Raw genomic sequence first — 22254 nt, 5'->3', positions numbered from 1 at the left:
AATAAAACCAAACATCTAAAAAAAGAGGTTAAGAAAAAGAAGATTCCCACACAATTTTAAAATGCAAAAGAAGAGAGAAAACAACAGGAAAAGTATATTGAAAAGTGAATTGAATGATAGGATCCAAAATCCAACCTTAAAATTGCCAAGTAGGATTACAATGGGATTTCTTGGTTTGCTTTTATGCTATTTCTTTAACCCTACATCAATTGACAAAATGAGAGCATCTTACATTACTTTTCCTATGAAACTGGCTTTTAGATTTCAATGTCTCTAAAATGTGTTTGTCAAACATTAATTGTGCATCAATTTGTTAAAAAAAAAATTATCATCCATATTATTAATTCAATATTCTTTTTATGTTGAAATTGTACTCTATGTTATGGTTTATTGGTTAATTATTTATCTTCTTCAAAAAAAATTATTTGAGTTTAAATCATTGTTGTATAAAAATATATAGAGAGATAGAAAAATAACTCGACCTTTTCGATTTTTTAAGTTGAATGGCAAAACACATTTTTCATAATACTTTTAATCCAAAAGTCAAATGCTCTTCATTGCTTATATATCAAAAGCACTTTATTTTCTCACCGGAATAAAAATATTTAAAATCAAATTTTTATTAAAATTCTTGAGTTAAAATTTAAATAAATATTATTCGAATTAAAATTGGAGTAAAAAGAAGTGATGAAATTATTAATTATGGATTCGAGATTGTTGGCTTTCTTTTTAGCACTGAAAATGATGGTGTCAAAATTTCCTTTGATAACATGTGAAGATAAACTCATGCCTAACTATTGAAAAGATGATTAAAAGTATTTTGTGTTTCACATAACTAAACTTAATATCCATTCTATATTTAAAATTCAAATACATATATTAAAATATAGATATCAAATACGAATACTTTTTTACATCACTACAACCCTCTCATACTACCCACCATAAGAAGATTACTCCATAAACCTCTCCTAAAACCAAGGAGATGATGATATGATAGGCTCATAACAACTCACTTTCATATACATAAGGCAATAGGGATATATATATATATATATATGAATCAAAGAATTTTTGAACTCCTTTTTTCTACTGGAAAAATCTAAAGTTTTTCAATACCTGATGATGGGTATCCATTGTTTCCCTCAGCTCATCTTCTCTCTTTCTCTTGGGTGTAGTAGCTAAAGCTAAAGAAGCTATAGCTTTTGCTGATAAAACTTTCTTCACTAGCAGCTTCCACTTCGCATCATCACCCATTTTTTGTTGTTGCGCTTTCACTTTGAATTGCCTGTCAATATATTATTTTTTCAAAGTGATCAGTGGTTGTTTTTTTATGGTAATAATGTGTGCAAGTGAAGATAAAAGATGAGATCATTTGAACTATTTGGCCTATTAGTCTAGGGCATTCACCCATACTTAGTAGCATATGTATGTGATAGTTATGTGCTTGATAAAAACATCATGCTTTTGTATTGAGAATATCTTTTTATTAAAAATGAACAAATAGTTATTGTACATTAAATTAAAGAACAAATTAATCATTTATGTTAAAATTTTCATCAATTTGTACTTTTAAAAACTAACATGACTGACAGAAAAATTAGATAATAACATATAACGTGCCATACGTATCTCATATTGATGTATAGAAATATGAAATGAAATTTTAACAGAAAAATTAATTTACTTTTTGATCTAACATACAGAAATTAATTTACTTATTTTTTTAACAATCTAACTAATATAAATAACTACATAAAATTTTTACTTGATGTACTCCTATCAATATTGTATGAGCTGTAAAAGAAATGGAACCTTTTAAGACCCACCATAGCAGGTAGGTTGATATTTTTTCTTTTATGTTAGAGCAGGAAATGAAGGTGACTACCAAAAAAAATGGAATCTTTTAAGACCCACCATAGAATATAGGTTGATATTTTTCTATGTTAAAAGCATGAAATGAAGGTGTGACTAGGTGAGGCTTATCTACTGTTTTTCTCTGACAAGATTAAACAAGTTGGCAATAACCATTTTCAAAGATAATTATATTTGCCAGTTGTATGAATTTGACAAATTGTACTATCCCCATCTTAGCAATAAAATCTCCAGTCTTATTCACTAAGCACAAGATTTTGCAACTTAATTGCCATAATTCTTGGGGATTGGATATTTTGTTTGTGCCTGAAATTTGTATAAAATATCAAGCTATAATTGAGTTATAAATATCAAAGGCATACATTAAAAAGGTGATAGGGACAAGCCAACTCCGAGTTGGCCATAAACACATTTTCATGGAGGATGAAAAGCCAAGTAGAAAACAAAAACAAAACGCAAATGCTAAACTTCAAAATGTAATCGAACAAGTAGAATCTTAAAAATTGTCCAGTAAGTTAATTTAACCGGATAGATTGAAGTTCAGTTTAATTGACATTATTAATAATTAAGAGGATATGAATTTAAGCATGTTAAACGTATTTTTCTATAATTTAAGGGCTTTTTACTGAGTAAAGATAACTTTTATATAAAAATTAAATATATTAATAATTTAATCATCAATATTTACATATTTTTGTTAATTTAATCTATTTTTATAACTAAATTTAACCCTCAATATAAGACTTATCTCAATATGAAATGCATGTAAATTATGCCAACATCATTAAAAAAATAGTGTTTTTTTTTGCCAAGAAAAAATAGTGTTTTAATCAACGTTTTTAGTAAAAAAAAAAAGAAAAGAGATTGAAAGGTTAATAATTAAATTTAATTTAAAATTAATAATCAAAATAATAAAAAATATATAAATATTAATGACTAAATTTATTATCACATTAAAAAATAAATTAATTGAATCATCTAACCACCAAATCAGAGTTTTATATACCACGTGCAAAATGCCATGGCCCTAGCCAGGCTGGTGGCCTCTTGAAATTTAAAAATGAAGTTTTAATTGCACCAACCAAAGAGAAATGACTTTTATCAATAAAATAAATTATGAAATAACAAATGACGATGATTTTAAATTTTTTACCTGCAAAGTGGAACCCTGCATGAATCAGGCTGATCACAAATGGAAGAATGGAGTCGAAGAAGCTGCCACATTCGATTGCAGCGAGAGCACCCTCCACCATTAACCCTTGTCTTGCACAAAGCGAAATGCTTTATCAACAGCTGAACACCATGGCACGTCGCGTATTTGTTGCAGGGACTCGGTTTCTTTGCCGGTTTCACGTCGTATGGCCCCACAATTGTGCACCCTTCCGTGCATATGTGTTGTAAACACACCATTGCCTCGCTTAGCTGTAAATACAAGTTCTGTTCTTTCATGTGCCGTCTCATTCTCCTTTTTCTCTGCGGAATTATGTCGAACACTAAAAAGTCAAAACCCATTTTAACAAAATAACAAAATGATGATCATTATCGACTTTAATAACGTTTCTGGGTTATTTTTTAGTGATTTACCTTTTCATCTTCATCGATGAATTGGAGAATCTCAAGTTCAAGCCAAGGATCATGGTCCTGCATGAAATTCCAAGCTTCGGTTTGCTCGACGGACTTGAAATGGGCGGCGATGTATTTCATGCACTTGATGTAAAGATCAGGAGCGTCGCAGAGCCTAGCGAGTTGGAGGACGTCCACCGCGTTCTCCGCCGTCAACCGTTGACTAACTCCCTTGCTGCACCTCTGTTTCAGCTGTGGGACCGAGTAAACGTGCGACAATACTAGCAAATGAATCCCGTATTTCGCAATTTCGTCTTCCTTGCACCTATTGCAAAAAATAAAAATAAAAATAAAATAATAAAAAATCAGTGAACTCAATTCGGTCAATTCAACTTCGGCACTAAAAAAATAAAAAACTGAAACGTAAACGAAACCGCATCCTCAAATTTTGGAGAAATATTAGAAAATTCCATAGCCGAGCATAAGTAGCCACGTGGAACCTTCTTAGAACTAATAATTTTATAATATATAAAAATTTAGGTAAAAATATTATGAAAGCGAAGTATTATGTCCTAAATTGCATTTTATCCCTCTGCTCTAATTGAGTAAATTAAATTTTATATATTAAATTAAAGAATAAATTTATTTTTCTCTTAAAAATTTTAGTTATTTTTATTATTAAAAATTAGAATAGCTGACAAATAATTAAACAGTGTATAACTCATGTTAATCTACATAGATTATTTTTAACAATAAAGTTAGATAAAATTTTAATAAAAGAATTATAGCTTAAAATTTATCTCTCTGAATTTAAATTTTTTAAAAGATAAAAACATCCACGTTTTAATTTTTTTACTTTGTATACGGAAAATATTTTAATAATTTCTTAAAGAAAAGGATGAAATAAAGGACGTATAATTTTGCTAATTAGATTCAAAGGTTTAATAATTTCTTAAAAGAAAAGAAAGTAAACGAGGTATAATTTTACTGATTAGATTCAAAGGTGATTTTTAACCGTTAGATTAATATATCACGTGGAAAACAAGGAAAGAAATGAACGGCGAAGATGATCGAACAAACACGCACTGTGGAACACCACCAAATGTTTAAAAGTAAACCAACCTGGAAGAATAGAGGTAATCAACAAAAGCCGAAACGGCGTCGCATGGAACTCCGAGAATCGGAATGACTCGTTCAGAGCTCCGGTGCTTACGTGGTTGTTCGATTATATTTTCCAGCACCGGCGACGCCATTGCCTAATATATATATATTTTTTGTAAAAAAAATCAGATCAGAAAAAAAAAATTCAAATCTAAAAGGCTCTTAAAACAAGTTGAGAGAGAGTTTGTGATTTACCAATATGCTGGAGTGAGCGGGGATTCGGAAGCCGCCGGAAGTAAGGATGTGGATATCAGGTTCCGGTAATTCGGAGGCGGAGGAGGAGGTTGAGTTACAATTGCTGTGTTCCATTGAAGGAGGAATATTAAAGAAAAAGGAGAGTGTTGTTTGGCGATTGATGTCCAGAGAGGTTGGCTGAGACTTGAATTATATAGGCAGCGAAAAGAGCTAACAGAAAAAAGGAGACAATGAATCATCCGACGTGTCATCATGCATGACGAAAAAAATTATGGCTGACTGTCCCACGCGCTTCATCATTTTACTTTTTTCCTTATTTTGAGAAAGGGTAAATACATATTTTGATACCTCAACTTGATTTATAGTTCAATTTGGTACCTACGCTTACAGATACCTAAACTTGGCTTTAAGGTTCAATTTTGGTACCTAAAATTGGGTTCATAGTTCAAATTAGTTGAAATAAGTCATTTACTGTAAGTATTAAATTAGAAAAAAAAGGCAAGTTCAAGTGACTAATTAAACCAAAAAAAACTTAAGTATCAAATTCAACCTTTTGCCTTTATAGCTCAATTTGGTACCTAAGCCATTTTTTTTTGTCCAATTAGGTACCCAAACTTTAGTATTAAGGTTCAATTTGGTACTTAAGTTTTGTCCAATTAGGTACTTGAACTTGAAATTTTGATTCAAGTTGGCATTTGAATTTTGCTTCATAATTCAACTTAATAAAAAAAAATCTATTTACTGTAAGTATTAATGTGGATAAAAAAGGCTAAATTTAAGTACCTAATTAAATAAAAATAAACTTAAGTACCAATTTGAACCTTTGAAGTTAAGTTTGAGTATCGAGATGTATATTTACCCTTTGAGAAAAATTGTTTTAAAGGAAATTAAGATTTAATTAGATTAATTGTTATGGAATTGTCAAAAAAATTAAAAAAAATCAATAGTTATATTTCTTATGAGATTTGATTCGAGTAGATGGGATTTGGGTTTGGTATATTATTTGCTTCAAGCAATGGAGTGTTTTTAATACCTTTTTAAGATTAATTGACATATGATTTACATTATTATTATTATAATATAAATTGATTAATTAATTTTTTAAAGATTAACTTTGACACTGACTAAAGGTTAAAGGTTGAGTTAAACTTTGAACTCCAATTGAAATTCAAACTTCCTTTCAAAATAATAATAAAAATTTGGATTTGGATTAAGCTTAATTAAGTATGTTTGTGGAAGCTTATTCTTATGGTCAATTTTAAATTTAAATTCAAATATTTACATTTAAATTTAAATTTGAGTTTAAATTGAGATTTTAATACTAGTTCAAAATAAAAAGAATGATTCTGCTTTAAATTTTAGAGACGACATTGTTGAAAGAGGTTATTATGAATTCTAAACATAAACCGTAAAATTTGAGTTTAAATTGAGATTTTTAATACTAGTTCAAAATAAAAGGAATGATTCTGCTTTAAATTTTAGAGACGACATTGTTGAAAAAGGTTATTATGAATTCTAAACATAAACCGTAAAACGGACATAAATAATATAATTTTTTAATTATGGATAATTAAATTTAACTATGTTGAATTTCAAATAAAAGTTAAGTCAATTTCAAATGATTTAAGAGTAGAAATATTTCATTTGTACGGGGATATTGGACAAATGTAGGGACAGTAATGATGGTGAATTTAGATATTTGTAAATACATATCTTTTATAATGATAATTTAATTTTTAACGTCTATTTTTAAAATTTGCTTAGTATTTTTAGTTAAAGTTGACTTTTAATCTTTAAAAAGAGTCAATTTAATATTTTTAAATGGAACTATTGACTAAAATTTTTAAAATTTTAAACATGACTGCCATCATGGTAATCCACAAATATTTTATACTATTTATTTAATTTTGAAATATTTTATAAGATTTTCAAATTATTTGTTTATGAGATACTATTTGATGTAACATATAAAATAAATAGTGTAATGTCAATATTAAGTACATATAGATTGTTACGTATGTTGCCACACTAACATTGTTTAAAAATTACTGTCTTAGTTAGCATTTTCGTCATACTTTTTAAAATATTAATGATCAAATTTAGCTAAAAGAAGAATGAGGGTCAAATTGTAAATTAAAACACGTTAACATTGAAAGCTAAATTTATTATTATGTATTTCCTTTTTAGATTTTAGATATAATGGATTAAGACATATTCATTTATTATTTATAAAAATCTGAAGAAATACATTAACCCTCTTATATCCATTTATCAAATTTAGACATTTAAATTCATTATCCATCTTAATTTTTAATTTTTTTATCTTACATTTAATGCTCAAATATTCATTATCCAAATCCTTCTTCTTTCATGGATAACCGAATAGATAATAGATAACGAATTCATATTTAAATATTTAAATTCATTTTTTATTACTTTAAAATTTTACTTTAATTTTTATTGGATTTATTACACTCAAATATTTAACATATACGTATTCAATGGATAATCCAATGAAGTTATATTCAAATCTGATTAATAAATGGGTTAAATATAAATTTAATACCGAATTTATCCGCTTTTTCTAGATTGGTACATATGATTTTTTTTGTTCTAGATTGGTCCTCAGAACTTTTTTTTTTCATCCACTAGTTTAGTATCTAAGCCTAATGACATTAAGATTTTGCTAATGTGGCAGCGCTAGCTACTCATGTGCCGCCACGTTTTGCACTCCTAAGACCCTTTTGATCCGTCTTTCATTTTTTTTGATCGGCTTGTTTTAAATATTATTACTTAATAATCGGGTACCAATCTGAGACAGAAAATCATAGGTACCAATCCGCTAAAAGTGGACAAATTCAGGTACTAATTTTATATTTAGCCCTTAATAAAATAATGAATTCAACTTTTTTAATTAAATTTTAGGAATTAATTTTTCAAAAAGGTATTGAACATGTTAAGCTATTTTCAAAATTAAACCGGTGTTTGAATTACTCAAATCTTTAATTTTCAATTTAACTACTTCCACCAATTTGATTAAATAAAATGTTAAAAAATATTTAAAAAAATCGATTCAACTATTAATTCAACTTTTTTTTTTTATCTTGATTCAATTGATTCATACTACTTCAAGAATCAACTAATCTAATCCCTTTAATCATACCAATACCCCACCCATTTTTAATCTAATCGGTTCGACTAATATTTTTAGAATTAGATCACTAGTTAAACCAATCATGTCATTTGCAAGTCCAATTGGTTCAATTAAAATATTTTTTAAATAAAAATATATTAAAAATAAAAACAGGGTTGAATCAATTCAATCACCAATTCAACAGAGCAGGTACCTCATTTAATTTCTAGTTCAGCTCACTAATCCGATTCAAATATGATTAGATTCGGCCCACTAATCTAAATCCGATTTAAACAGTCAACATTACTAACAAGTGTATACTTCTAAAATGCGCTGGGAAATACAGAGTTATACTGAAATTAATTCGTATATTTTCACTTTTAACCCTTTTTTATTATTTTGAATTTTACTTTTCATCCTTTTAAATTTCTGATTTTTGCTGAACAGCCTTTTTCTAAGCTGACCTGGAAAGGATAAAACGACGATGACACGACAGGCGGTTTCAGAAAAGCCGGTTTTGTAATAAAACGACTTTTGGCAACCCGAAGAGTTCCCCCTCAGTTTGATGTGGCACTTGTTGGAATCCAGTCACCTGTTCGATCTTTTCCACTCGATCTAGAAATGGCAACTAGGCTTGATTTACACCTGTCAATTTGTCATCCGCTAGAGAAAAAAACTACATTATCCGACGTGTAAGAATAAAATGCAATGGTGGTCCCAATAACCAACCATTATTAAACACGTGTGAATCAAGGTTTGATTTCGAAGGAGTTTTTGAGACATTCATTAATTTGTGGAGACAGATGCTTGTTGACCAATTAAAATATGTCTGAAACCGACACCGTTTTTTTAAAGGAAATCAGGCTATGGTGGTGCGCCGCGGTAGCATATAATAATGCCTCGAAAGGATATGGTTAAGGTTATTTTATTAATAAATTTGATTTTTTTTTTTGGAAGGTAATAATAAATTTGATTGAAGAATTAAGTTATGCTTTTTGATAGATCAACCGGTTATGGATAATATTAAATTAAATTAATAATTGATACTAATTTCATATATTTTCTGAAATACTAATCTCATAATTATTAGCTTTAGCAAATCATGGAATTGTATCTGTAACAATTAATTATTTAATTCGAGGCTTTTAATAATTTTTATTTTATTTTTGCCCCTCCATTTATTTTTTAATTTAATTTTTTAATTTTTCACGTAATGTTATTTTTAATCACAATAACTTAATGACTTGAAAAGAAATTTATGTGTCAAATTTTATTTATTGATTTAGCAAGTTCTCATAGTGTTAACATCAAGTATCATAATAAAACATACACATATATATAGTTTAGATGTCGCATTGAATATTTTCAAAATCTAAATACCACATTAAACATTTTACAAAAATACATATATTGTAATAAAACATATATTAATAATTCAAATATCTCATTAGATATTTTATAAAAATATATGTACCAAAATGATATTATTTATTAAGTAACCTCCTCCATATTAAAAATGTCGAAACCATTTTTTTGAAAACGGGAAATCGACTTTTGAAAATGAAAAGTTGGGAGTCGCCACCGATCCTTTTTGGAGGTGTAATCGGACTACCTTGATGTTGATCATTTTAATAAAACATTTAATTTATTAAAACAATAACTTTAGGTCTACGAAAATTGAGAAAATGAGTTCGGAAGTCGGTTACGCACGAGGAAGGGTTAGCACCCTCGTAACGCCCAAAATTGGTACCAATTGATTATTTAATGTCCTATCATTGAAAATTTGGAAAAGATTCAAAATACGATTCTTTTAAAAATGTATGAACAATTCGAAATGGATTTTAAGGTTCTCTCGCTCCAAAGAAATAAAATACCACATCCAATACGTTAGGACACGATACTTTAAGTCTCCAAAAATTGAGGTCCCCTCATAATTTCCAAAACACGCAATGAATTCTTAAAAGGGTATTCAATTATTTGGTTCAACGATAAATCGAAACCTAGCACGTTAGGGCACGATTCCTCGAATTTTCAAACACGAAACATTGCCTTGTTTTGATATTTTTAAACAACGAATGAAATTTTTAAAGGGATGTTTGATTATTTTGGGCAAACAGAAAATCGAAACCCAGCACGTTAGGGCACAATTTCTCGAATTTTCAAAACATCAAACATCGCCTTTGTTTTGAGAGGTTTTTAAATAAACAATCGCAAAATCGGTTCAACACGCCTTCACCTAACTTGCTTAGAATAAAAATGAGACAACCAACAAACATTGAAATTTGAATCCCGATGCAATATCATAGAAAAATCAAAGTTACACCAATGCCGACATTTATATTCAAAGGCTAATAAATTAAAAGCAAATTTGAATGAAATACCAAGCATAAATAACATGCACAAGTCTTAAAAATAAATAAACAAATAAATGATGCAACTTGAAATCGACGACATGCAAACAAACAAAGATATATGAAAATCTTGAAGTACGTAATTCACATGAAAACTTGAAACAAACCATGGAAAAAAAGTAATATATGAAATAATAATGCATAAATGACATTTCAAAATAAATAATGAGTGTAGGAAAAAAAATATCGATCTAAATTAATAATACACATGGAATGGAAAAAACTTACACTACAGGAAAATAGGGCTTTAGCGGCGTTTTATCAAAAAATGCCGCAAAAATTGTAAAACACATAGCAATAGCGGCGTTTTAACAAAAACGCCACTAAAACCAGAGCAATAGCGGCGTTTTACTAAAAAATGCCGCTAAAAACCAGAGCATTAGCGGCTCTTTTGGCAAAACGCCGCTAAAAGTCATATAACCCCTAAACGCAAAAAAATCATAAACATTAATCTATAACCCCTAAAATAATAATTATTAAAATTTATGGTTATACAATATATTAAATATTTTCTTATATAATCATAAAAGAGATAGTATTGAATTTAAAATATCGAATTAATTATCATTATAGTTTATGGTTTATGGTTTAAGATATATGGTTTGGGGTTTAAGGTTTATGAGTTAACTATGGTTTAAGGTTTAAGATATATGGGTTAGGGTTTATGAGTTAACTATGGTTTAAGATATATGGTTTAGGGTTTAAGGTTTAAGAGTTAACTAGTATTTGAAGGGCTATGATGAATTATGGGTTTAAGGATTATGATTTAGGGTTTAAGGGTTAGGGTTAAAGTTTAAGGTGTAAGGGTTTGGGGTTAAGGGTTTAGAGTTCAGTGTTTATGGGACAAGGGTTAAGAGGTTTAGGGTTTAGATTAATTAGTATTTTTTAATTTATATATTAAACGATTTCTTATATAATTGTAAAAGAAATAATATTAATCTTAATATATTAAAATTATAATTATAGTTTAAATTATTTAAGAGATAATAGATAAACTTTATATATATTATTAAATATTGACTATCATTAATTAATTATTATGGCTTCCAAATTATATCAAATAAAAATAAATATGAAAATTAAGAGATTAGTGGCGTTTTTTTAAAAACGCATACAAAAAACACTATTATAACAAATAAAAATAAATATGAAAATTGAGAGATTAGTGGCGTTTTAAAAAAAGCATACAAAAAACACTATTATAACAAATAAAAATAAATATGAAAATTAAAAGATTAGTGGCGTTTTTTAAAAAACGCCACAAAAAACACTATTATAACAAATAAAAATAAATATGAAAATTGAGAGATTAGTGGCGTTTTTAAAAAACGCCACAAAAAACACTATTATAACAAATAAAAATAAATATGAAAATTAAGAGATTAGTGGCCTTTTTTTAAAAAACGCCACAAAAAACACTATGAAAACGGCGTCGTATTTTTTTCTTAAATTTCATCTTCTTGTGTCATGCCCGACACTTAGCCATTTCCCCCAAAATCCCAAAACAGATATCCCAAACGTTTAGCCATTTCCAACAAAACCCTAAAACAGATTTCCCCAATTCTCTACATTTCCCCTAATCCCTAAATTTCCCCCAAAATCCTTAAGTTTTTTTAATAGTTCTTCGTTTAAGTAAAGTCCTTATATTTAAAAAAAATTCAATTTTTTTCGGTATTAGGGAAAGCGATTCGGCCAGGTATTTCAACATCTAGAGTTTCTGTCAATGTTGGAGAAGAGGTAAATATTTGAGTAATTCATGCTTATAGTTGATTTTTGGTGTAAATGTTATAGGTTTAGGGTTTAGATTAAATTTTTGGTGTTTTTCTTTGGTTGGCAGCGTTGAAGGAATGGCTTCAGATCCTAAAGTGCACACTTTCGAGGAGGTTGCCAACCACAACAAAACCAAAGATTGTTGGCTGATTATTTCTGGGAAGGTCAGATCTTGTTCTTTCTTTTATTCGATTAATGTTTCTGGTATTTCTCAGATGGATTGTTTTAGTTCCTTTGCTTTTATTTAAAAATCATGCTTATTTTGTTTGATTATAGATGATTTGTGAGTTTAGTTCATCTTTCAATTGCAAGTATTTGGATACTATTAATTTATCTTTTAGTTATACATATAAGTGTGTGTGTGTGTGTGTGTGTTCTGCAACAGTTTATGCCATTTATGTGGTTGCTTTTGTCTGATAGATTGAAGTTTTTTCAATTGGCAGAACTCATATTATCTCTAATTAGTTGAATAAAAGGGTAATGATGGGATCTAATCACATAAATATGCAAATGAACCATTCCAGTAGTTCCATCGTCTGCTCTCATCCAACATTACTTATGTGAAAAATAGTTGAGTGCTACCTGTAATTGAATACGGGGAATGAAAATTTTGATTTCTGGTGTTTGTAGGTCAAATTTTCGTTATATATCAAACGTTTCTCCTTTGATGTTTAGTAGTCCATTGAAGTCAAGAACAAGGTATTTGAAGTTAAACTATTGTTTATGATTGAGATTTCTCTTGATCTAGGTTTATGATGTAACTCCGTTCATGGATGATCATCCCGGAGGTGATGAAGTTTTTTGTCGACTCTTGGTAAGTTTTACAATCGATTTTGTATTTGGTGCTTTAAGTAACTAACCTTGAATTCAGTAGTTTGATCATGTTATTTGTCCTCTAATTTTGAATTTCAAAATATCTCGTAAATATATAATTTATGCCCTTATCTGGCTGCCAGACAATACTAATAAAACAAAGCGATTCTGTTACCTTATTTAAACCTTGAAATTAAAGCACCATTTTTTTTCGAAAAAGAAATTATCTTATATAAATGCAGAACCTTATGTGGCTATAGTACCTTCATTTGCTTATGCTTTCATGGCTGCTTTGCTTGGTTTTTTAGGTTACTACCATTGCCTTCTTCATTGTTTTACTTTCTTTAGCTATAGTTTTAGTTCACGGAGATATTCATAGTAGCTTTAACATAGGGTATGAAGTGAAGAGAAATGAAGTGAAAAGCTGTGATTTTTTTCAAGGAAGTTGGGTTTTTGATGATTCTTTTAACCCTCTTTATGATTCTTCGAGTTGTCCCTTCGTCGGCGATGGCTTCGATTGCTGGAAAAATGGCAGACCTGATCGGAATTACCTCAAGTATAGATGGCAGCCTAATGACTGTGCAGTCCCCAGGTAAAGTTATCTTATTCCTTTCCATTTTTTTTCTCTCATTGTTTTTTCTTTAAATACAATCGAGGGTATATGCAAATTTTGATTAAATTTATTTTTTTTTCTCATTATTAACGTTAAGGGACGATTATTTTTAATTCTTTGAATTTTTTTTATTATTTTCACGAAATTAAGGATACCAATAAGATTATACCAAGCATGATTTAGCTATTACTCTGTCTAAAAAAATTAATTATTACTGTTTGCGTCAATTTTGATTTTGGTCCCTCTTGATCCTGGACTTGGTTATTGCGGTACGTCACTATACAAAGAAAGAGTAGCTTATTACTATACAGGAGTTTACCTGTTACGAGGGAAGAATCAGCGTGTCTCATCTGTTAGTTGAAATAGTACAGTCATATCTTTTGTTTAATTTCCTTTTAGCATTTGTGTGTCGAACTAAATACCTGTTGATGATATGCTCCATTGTCAAAAGACAATACTATATTTGAGCATCTTTGAGCCCCCATTTAAGTTAGTAGGGAAACCAGACAATGTTTAATATTGTTGGAATTTAAAAGCAGGAGCATGTTTTTAAAATGGAGTGGGACAGCAGGTCTTATTTTTCAGGTATGGAATGTTACGTCACTCCATAGGTTCTTTCTTTTTTGGTCAGCTAGGTGTTTGTTCTGTTTTTCCTTCAAAGAGAAGTTTGTAAAAAGTAGCACCCTACAAGTACCTTTAATTCTGAATTTGAATTTGATATTTTGGGGGATTATGGGTTATGTTTCAGTTATATGATTTATTTATAATATATAAATATGCAGCATGCTGGTGCTTGTGATGAAAAAGGAAATCCAATTATCAAGGACTTCTATGGCAGCCCGCTTGCCGCAAGGTTTGTATGTCTGTAGCCTTGTGTTTATATCTTCTATAAGATTCATTTACATCATTAGTTTGCTGTTATCACTATTCTTTTAATTTTATTTGCTTGCTTCTAATCATCTATTAAATCCCCGTTTTTTAAATTGAAATCTTAATGTAGTGGTAAGCCTTACGACGATATGTTAGTGGCTAAATTTGAATGTGTCTATACTGGTTCTGGTGATCAAGGTTCCTCCGTGGTTAGCATCTGTACCCTGTGGCTTTTCATTAGTTTTGACATGGATGGGCCTAACTTCTGTTACCTTTGCAGTTTGCATTTAACATGGAACAAGGGCTTCCTGTCATGCCCGAGTGGCTATTCTTCAACAGAGTGAATGCTTGGGCAAGAAAAGTTGTTGAAATTAGTCCTACTCGCCTTCTTTTAAGGTATTATGCTTATTATTTACTTTTTCATGAATACCATTTTTATTTGTCTGAAAATTGTTAGGTGAGTTCAAGTTCAGGTTTTTCTGTTTCTTTTGATAAATCTTTCACCAGTATAAAATGGAATGCTTGGACGTTGGTTTTGGTTTGGTTTTGTTCTTTTTCCATTTTTTTCTTGCTCTTCTTACATATAAATCTTCAGTGAGTCTTTCAGTTAAAAATGTGATTTGTATTGGCTTTAATGTTCATTTTTTCCTTATTTGGTTACAAGTAACTAAAAACTGTATCTGTCTAATTATTGCTTAGATTGTAGTACTTTGTGCAATTATTTCTACTGTATTGATTCCAATGATTATAAATGTAAGCCGTATGATTCTTTGGTCACCCATCAGCACCATATGTGGTACTGCAAGGGATATTGACTTACTTTACAACTTGTTTCTCAGTTGTTTATTTTAAAATTTTCTTCTGCACATTCCAGGGATGCATGGGACATGGCTGTTGAAATTTTCCTTTCTCAGCTTCCATCGTTGGTTGAGGATCGTAATGCAGAGTTTCAGGTGTGTTTTTCTTCCAGAGTTAGAACTTACTTGAATGTAAATTAAAAGTTAAGGATTTAATAGGAGTAATATAGGGATCTTTGGATTTATTTAAGGGTAAATTTTAAGATTTTTTGGTTGCATAAGCCCTTGAATTTATGCTAAAAGTGGAATTTATTATAATTTTATTGATTATTTTGAAAAATCTATAGCCAGGAAAAAAAAAAGAAATAAATATGTATAAATTATGTAAGTTCTTTGTGTAGCATTTTAAGAACTTCAAAGCTCACAGATGATTTGTTATACTCTATATGAGTTCATTGATTCTATGTTTTTGCAATTTTAGGTATGATCATGGGTGCAGCAACTTCAACTGAAAAGTACTTGTGCAGGTTTGGAGTAGGTCAGTTAAGAAGCTCTGCTGGAATTAAACTGACAAGTAATTGTAATATGCTTGTAGTTAAAGTTTCTTATAGTGAACATCATGTTGTTTATTCGGTAGAAGTTTCAAAGATTTTACTTTTTAGAATAAAGTGTATTGTAGTCATTAGATTGGGTTTTCAAAGATTGATTATGAACATTTTGATCAAATGAAAAGTTCTCTTATTAATGTTTTTGAACTGAAAAACAATTTAAAATGTGTCCATTGTTAGGTTATTTAAATTTTGTATGATCATTTAAGGTAAGAATGAATATGAAATGATTAAAAAGGAAGATGAAATATATGGTCTTTAGTGTCGTTTTTGGGGAAAGCGTCGCTAAAGATCATGTCGTTAGCGGCGTTTTTTAAAAAAGCGCCGCTAAAGGTCTTGGTCTTTAGCGGCGTTTTTAAAAAAAAGCACCGCTAAAGGTCCTGTTCTTTAGCGGCGTTTCTTAAAAAAGCGCCGCTAAAGGTCCTGGTCTTAGCGGCGGTGTATATAGCGGCGTTTCCCAAGCGCCGCTAAAACTTTTAGCGGCGCTTAAAAACGCAGCTAAAGGGAAAAAACGCCGCTAAAAGTTTATTTTCCTGTAGTGTTAATATAAACAATATGCACTAAACAAGGCTAAACCTACCACAAATTATACATAATAATATATGAACAATTACCAATATATATAATATGCAGGAAGATATGTGAAATAAATAATGCATAATATAATAATAAGTAAAACAAATTAATTTGACTAATGACACATATGTGAAAATGGGAAAGAAAGAAAAAAAACATATATAAAGATACTAAAGTATTTAAAATATATAAAAAATAATAATATCCCTAAGAGAGAACCAAATTATATAAATAAATTTAAAAATAATATATATAAAAATAAATTTAAGAGAGAATATTTACATGAAATAAAAGGAAGTCAATAATGTACACTTTAAAAAACTTAGTATAAGTTACAAATACATGAAATAAAGAAAACCTAATATAAGCAAAGTATATAAATACAAAATAATATATGAGAGTATTTTGGGAAAAAAACAAATAAATATGCACATAAAAATAGTATATTCTTCTTGCTAAAATAATATATACAAAAGTAAATATATCAATCTTGTTAAACAAAACTATATATTAAACTAATATATTCTTATTTTATAAAAAAATGAATAAAAACTTAATTGGAAGAAAAACAAAATTAAAGGGACAATTTATGAACAAAACAAACCATTTAAACAGAATTTTGGGCCAAAGTAAAACGCACTCCAACGTTTGGGGTCTAAAAATGAAATTAACCAAACCCCAAAACGGACTCTTCCAGTACGGACTAAGACGAACACTCGCGCAAATACCTAGGACAATTTAAAAGAATTAAAGAAACCATGGAAAGGGCCCAATTGAACACTGGTGCAAAAGGGAAAGACTGGCCACGCAAATTACCTATTCAAGGTAAAATGCGTGGACCCAGCCTGGCAAATGGGTCAACACGCCTTCCCCCACCCCCCAAATGTTACTGCTTCTCACACTCAAGCATTTATTTTATTATTAAAAGAAAAAGTTTGTTTTAAAGCCAATCTTTTGCTAAAGAAAACACTTTTAACTTCTGTTTCTTAAAAAAAAACTTTATTACTTCCACAACTCACCCCCCAGACGAATGGCCAAGCTTTAACCGCCTCAAAATCCGACTATGGCAAGGAGTCGAGCCATCAGCTGTCGTGAGCGTGATGCAACTCCGGTAAGTCTCCTCCTTTCTCTTATATCTTAGTATATTTGATGAAAATAGAAAAAAAGAAAAACGAAATCAAACAGCAATCACCACCTTTGAATATCTCTTGGTTGCTTTTTATTGATTTTTTTGAATGTATTTTGTATACAACTTGTGTTCTATCTCTTTGAGAAAAATGAAAAAGAAAAGAAAAACCACCCCCTTACAATTAAAAAAAATCGAAGGCTTTATAGCCTATACAAACGGTTCCTTGCTATTCTCCATTTTGCAGGTACGTGGAGACGTGAAGAGTGCGTTCATGGGCGTGTCAACGTGAAATATGGAAGGTGGAAGCGTGGGCTGAAGTAATGGCGCGCGTAGAGGCTGGCTCGAAGGCAGCAGCAGCGCAAGGGGGAAAGGGAATGGGTTCTGAAAACTCCAAAAACCTGGGCCTACTGGCTTTGGTTCATTTCATTCAGTATTAGGCCATTGTAAAACTTTTTGGGCCTGTTTAATTTGGGTTTAATGCAAGGCCGGGCAAAATATGGGTTTTACAAAAAAGATTCTTGAAAATATCAACTCTCGTCCTCCCATTACTTCTCTACACCAATTCATTAAAATAAAATTTTATCATGACTGATCACATTAACTCAAACATCTTATTATCAGACTATTTGTGAAACCCAAATGGTCAGTTGTTTACTCAAATGGACTCACACTAATCTCTTAATTCTCTAAAAAAGGCTCTCGTATTCATCAAAGAGAGCAAAGGGAGTTCACTCATACAAAAACTATGGCCATACTTGGTCAGGCACTTGATAACAGTTCTAGCAACTCTTGGCATTACAATATGAACTATATATAGCTACTGATAATATTTCTATTAACAATATCAATTATGTATAATTAATTAATACACTAACAATTTTTTTTTCTTTTATATAATTACATAAGTATATTAAGAAATTATTACGTATTCTTAATAGATATTTTTAAAAATATATAGGAAATATACCGATTTGTTAAATATTTTTGTAAAATTAAGAAACTTCAGGACTTACATATAAAATAATAATATTTTAAATTATCGTATTTATCTCATGATTTATATATAATCTTATCTTAAATTAAACGTCTCACATCTTTTAATTAATTTTAAAGTTAATATCGAGAGAAGGTTCTTAAAATAAGAAAGCTAGGAAAGGCACCAATTTTGGTTGGCTGAATTTTGGTCATGACCAAACGTGAGGGGCATGGACAATATATATTTAATTTCTAAGTAGGTTCGGATCGAGATTTCATTTTGTGTGTGACAAGTTCAACTTTAGGTAAAGCTTAAATATTAAAAAGCCAATTATATGCCGTAACGATATTTTTTAGTTTAAATATTTTAGCATACAAAGAATAATTTCCACTTTAACGATCCCTATTAATTGACATGATTTTAAATTTAATTTAATTTTTTCTACTTTTAATAATTTTTATAATATATTTAATTGGCACGATTTTTTTGGAATTAAAACGATTTTAAAAATGAATTAAAACAATTTATTTTAAATTTAATGTTACCATACAAGTACAATTTATACAAAAATAAATCAAATTAAAATATTATAATAAAATTTTAAAAATAAATTAAAGAATTAATTAAATCATCTATGCCTTTATTTTTTCATTTTTAAATGTCATATCAATTGTCACATCATTATTTTTGTGTTAGTTATTGCTTCATTTATTATGTCAATATTTAATAGGATTCAACGAAAAATCATATTATAGAAGTTTAATTGATTAAATTTTTTAAATCTAAAATTAATTGAATGATTAAAAAATATAAAATTTATTTTAAAGAAGTTAATCTCATTTTATTTAATATATAAATATATACTATTTAAATATTTTCAAAAGGGATAAAATAATTTTAGCACTTGAATTTTGGTAACTAGGTCCATTTGGTATTTGAATTTGGTAACTAGATCTATTTTAGTTACTGAACTTAGATTTTGTCAAAATTTAATGATGTAACTAATGTTATTAGAGCAGATCAAACAGATCGAAAATTTATTGATATAACGATATGAATAAAAGGGTTAAATCAATTGATTAAAAATTACGTGAAATTGATAAAAATAAAAATCAAAAAAATTAAGAGTTGAACAAGTTAAATCAATTTAATAAAATTTATATATTTTATATTTTAAATTATTTATTTAATTATTGTTAGTCCTACAATTAAATTGATTGGATCAGATAGATTGAAAATCGATAGTCTAACTTATTCAATCATCTAAAATTTATATAATGTCTTTTTAAATTTTAAATAATAATGTTACATAATATTGGAAGTATTTTTTTCAAAATATGAGGGGCCTGCCCTGGTTATGGTCTGCGATTGCTGTCCAGCATGGGGCAGGGTTGAATTATTGGGAGCCTAAACATGTATTAACCTGACCTACACAAAAGGGAGTGTGGTTGGTCAAAAGGGCCAGGAAATGTGTTGAATTTTGTGCTTAAGATTACAAGGAACACACACTTAACATCCCCTTAGGACAGCTTCACCTTTCAATGCACCTTCCTCAGTAGCTCTTTCCCCACTTCTTTCATGACTTGTTTTAGTTATTTAAGAGTCTATTTGCCTTGGATTGGATCATTGATAAAGTGTTAAATAATGTATGTTGAACCGGTATGATTAGTTGGTACAGTTTGGTTAAATTAATTATTAAAAAAATTCATTACAAATAAAAAAATTAATTCAATCGGTTCTTAACTTGATTCAATCATTCTATATCAATTTGTAAGTCAATTAATTCAACCTCGTTCTCTAAATCAATGTACTGACCAGTCCAATCTAATTCCAACAACCTTACTTATCTCTTAATCTATTTAATTGAATTTGCATTTGATAAAAAAAGTTGATCTTTTACTTTTAACGGTCATATATATATATATATAATCTTGCTTGTGTTCTTTTAAGCTTCAACTCTTATTTAGGTCAAGTTCAAGATCAATATAGATCTGTTTAAACTTGTTTAATTAAATTTGTTTATATGATAAAATGAATTTGTCCTCATACTCAATTTTAAATTCTACTTTTATATTTGAATTCAAATATAAGTAATTTTTAATACTAATTAAAATTAAAATTGATTAAACTTACGAATACTTGAAGCAAGCATTAAAATTCTCAAAATTTGACATTCTCTATAGCTTGAGCCTATATTTAATAAAACTATTTATCATGAAAATAAATCCAGAAAGCCACGAAATTTAACCTTAGCCCTTGCAAACCCTAATGGAGTTGGGCCTACACAAGTTTTTAAACTCCAACGGTCAATGGTTGAAATGAACCATTTATTCTACAACTTATTTATGAAAATTAAGTGGAATATAACTATGGGTAAAACTTCACCCAATTACGTTTTAGTTTTTTAACTTCAAAAAGTTATAAAATAATTTTTAAACCATTTGAAAGTTTTTATTTAAGTTATTGGGCTAGTAATTTTTTTTTAAAAATTTGGTTGACGAGTTTCAAACAATAATTCAATGATTGGTATGGTGAATCAGTACCTATCAATGAGCAGAATAACATACTTTAAAATGTGAACAACCGAACCCTTCATCGTTATCTTTCATAATTTCTATGTACTACAAGCCAATAATAAAAGCAATGTTGCAATGGTGTCCCTTATGTGGAAGCCAACAAGACGTGATCAACATTTCAAATACAATAGGATTTAAAGGCAATGTATTTGTAACCATAAGGTGTGGCGTGTTGGTTGTTTATCTCTTTACTTAATCATGTGTTTGGGATTTTGATTATTGCTCATAAGAATAGAGCACATTTCGTGACCAATTGCTTATCTCTACTTCTTTGAATAGAGCACTTGTAACGAGAGGATTAGTCATTACTCCCGACGATAAATACAAATCAACATTTTTATTTGTTTAACCAGAGGTCTCCTCACTTGTTTTACCGTCTAAGCCTAGTCTTATTTAGATTGGAGTGGTATTCAAATAAAACCTTCCTAAAAATATTGACTTTTGAATTCGAATTTGGTCCAAATACATGAAGAAGAAATTTGCTTACACTTCTTTATATTTGTTTCTACATACTTCCTAAATTTTTAAATAAAAAGATAATTATATTTTTATATTATTTACCAAGTAATTTTTAATTATAAAATAACTACTTTAAAATTATATTTAAGCACTATAAAATAATTTCTAGTTAATATATATTTGACTTCGATTACATTTAAATATTTTAAACTTATATGTAATTCAATTATATATTAACTTTTACATAAACAGACTAATTTATCATTATTTATAAGGGTTTTGATAAAATTAAATAAATTTATTAAAATATAAAAGCAGAGGAATAAAGGATGTAAAAATGAATTCATCATAAGTTAACATATAATTCAATCAAAATTAATTTTAAAATGTTTAATTTATATTTGCATAAAATGATTAAAAATAAATAAATAATAGAAAAATATAAAAAATATAATTATCATACATGGCATTGCATTTAAAAAATTACATATACTAACCTGAGAATACATTATATTTAATGTATTAGAATATTATTCTAATCATATAATATAAATATATGAATAAAACTCCACAAGTTGAATCCAATATTTTTAAGTTGATAGTCAATGTTTTTAGACTGAATCAATCAATCAGTAGCAGGGCAGCAAATGTGCCCCTTGAGCCCCTCAAAACAATACCATATACCCTAATCATATCCTATCAATGAAACAGGGTTAAAAATAAAGAGAA

General features: G+C 28.8%; 1 protein-coding gene and 2 long non-coding RNA genes across 3 annotated transcripts; 2 read left to right on the top strand and 1 right to left on the bottom strand.

The window, feature by feature from the left end:
* Positions 1-818: 818 nt before the first annotated feature.
* LOC108470505 (BTB/POZ and TAZ domain-containing protein 1) lies at positions 819-5038 on the bottom strand. Its single transcript, XM_017771849.2, has 5 exons — positions 4795-5038; positions 4561-4694; positions 3460-3763; positions 3029-3348; positions 819-1288 (listed from the first exon to the last, which is right to left on the bottom strand). The coding sequence occupies exons 1-5, from the start codon at positions 4906-4908 to the stop codon at positions 1090-1092; spliced, it is 1071 nt and encodes a 356-aa protein (XP_017627338.1). The 5' UTR covers positions 4909-5038; the 3' UTR covers positions 819-1089.
* A 9282-nt stretch (positions 5039-14320) lies between these two features.
* On the top strand, positions 14321-14801 carry LOC128295339 (uncharacterized). Its single transcript, XR_008285704.1, has 3 exons — positions 14321-14387; positions 14535-14613; positions 14685-14801. It is a non-coding gene; the product is annotated as an uncharacterized LOC128295339 (long non-coding RNA).
* A 2481-nt stretch (positions 14802-17282) lies between these two features.
* Positions 17283-18121, top strand: LOC108486023 (uncharacterized). The gene is made up of 2 exons (XR_001871403.2): positions 17283-17496; positions 17759-18121. It is a non-coding gene; the product is annotated as an uncharacterized LOC108486023 (long non-coding RNA).
* The last annotated feature ends 4133 nt before the right edge of the window (positions 18122-22254 follow it).

This window comes from Gossypium arboreum, chromosome 7 (assembly GCF_025698485.1).
Source record: "Gossypium arboreum isolate Shixiya-1 chromosome 7, ASM2569848v2, whole genome shotgun sequence".
NCBI classification, from domain to species: domain Eukaryota; kingdom Viridiplantae; phylum Streptophyta; class Magnoliopsida; order Malvales; family Malvaceae; genus Gossypium; species Gossypium arboreum.
This window is presented reverse-complemented; position numbering and strand designations above follow the sequence as displayed.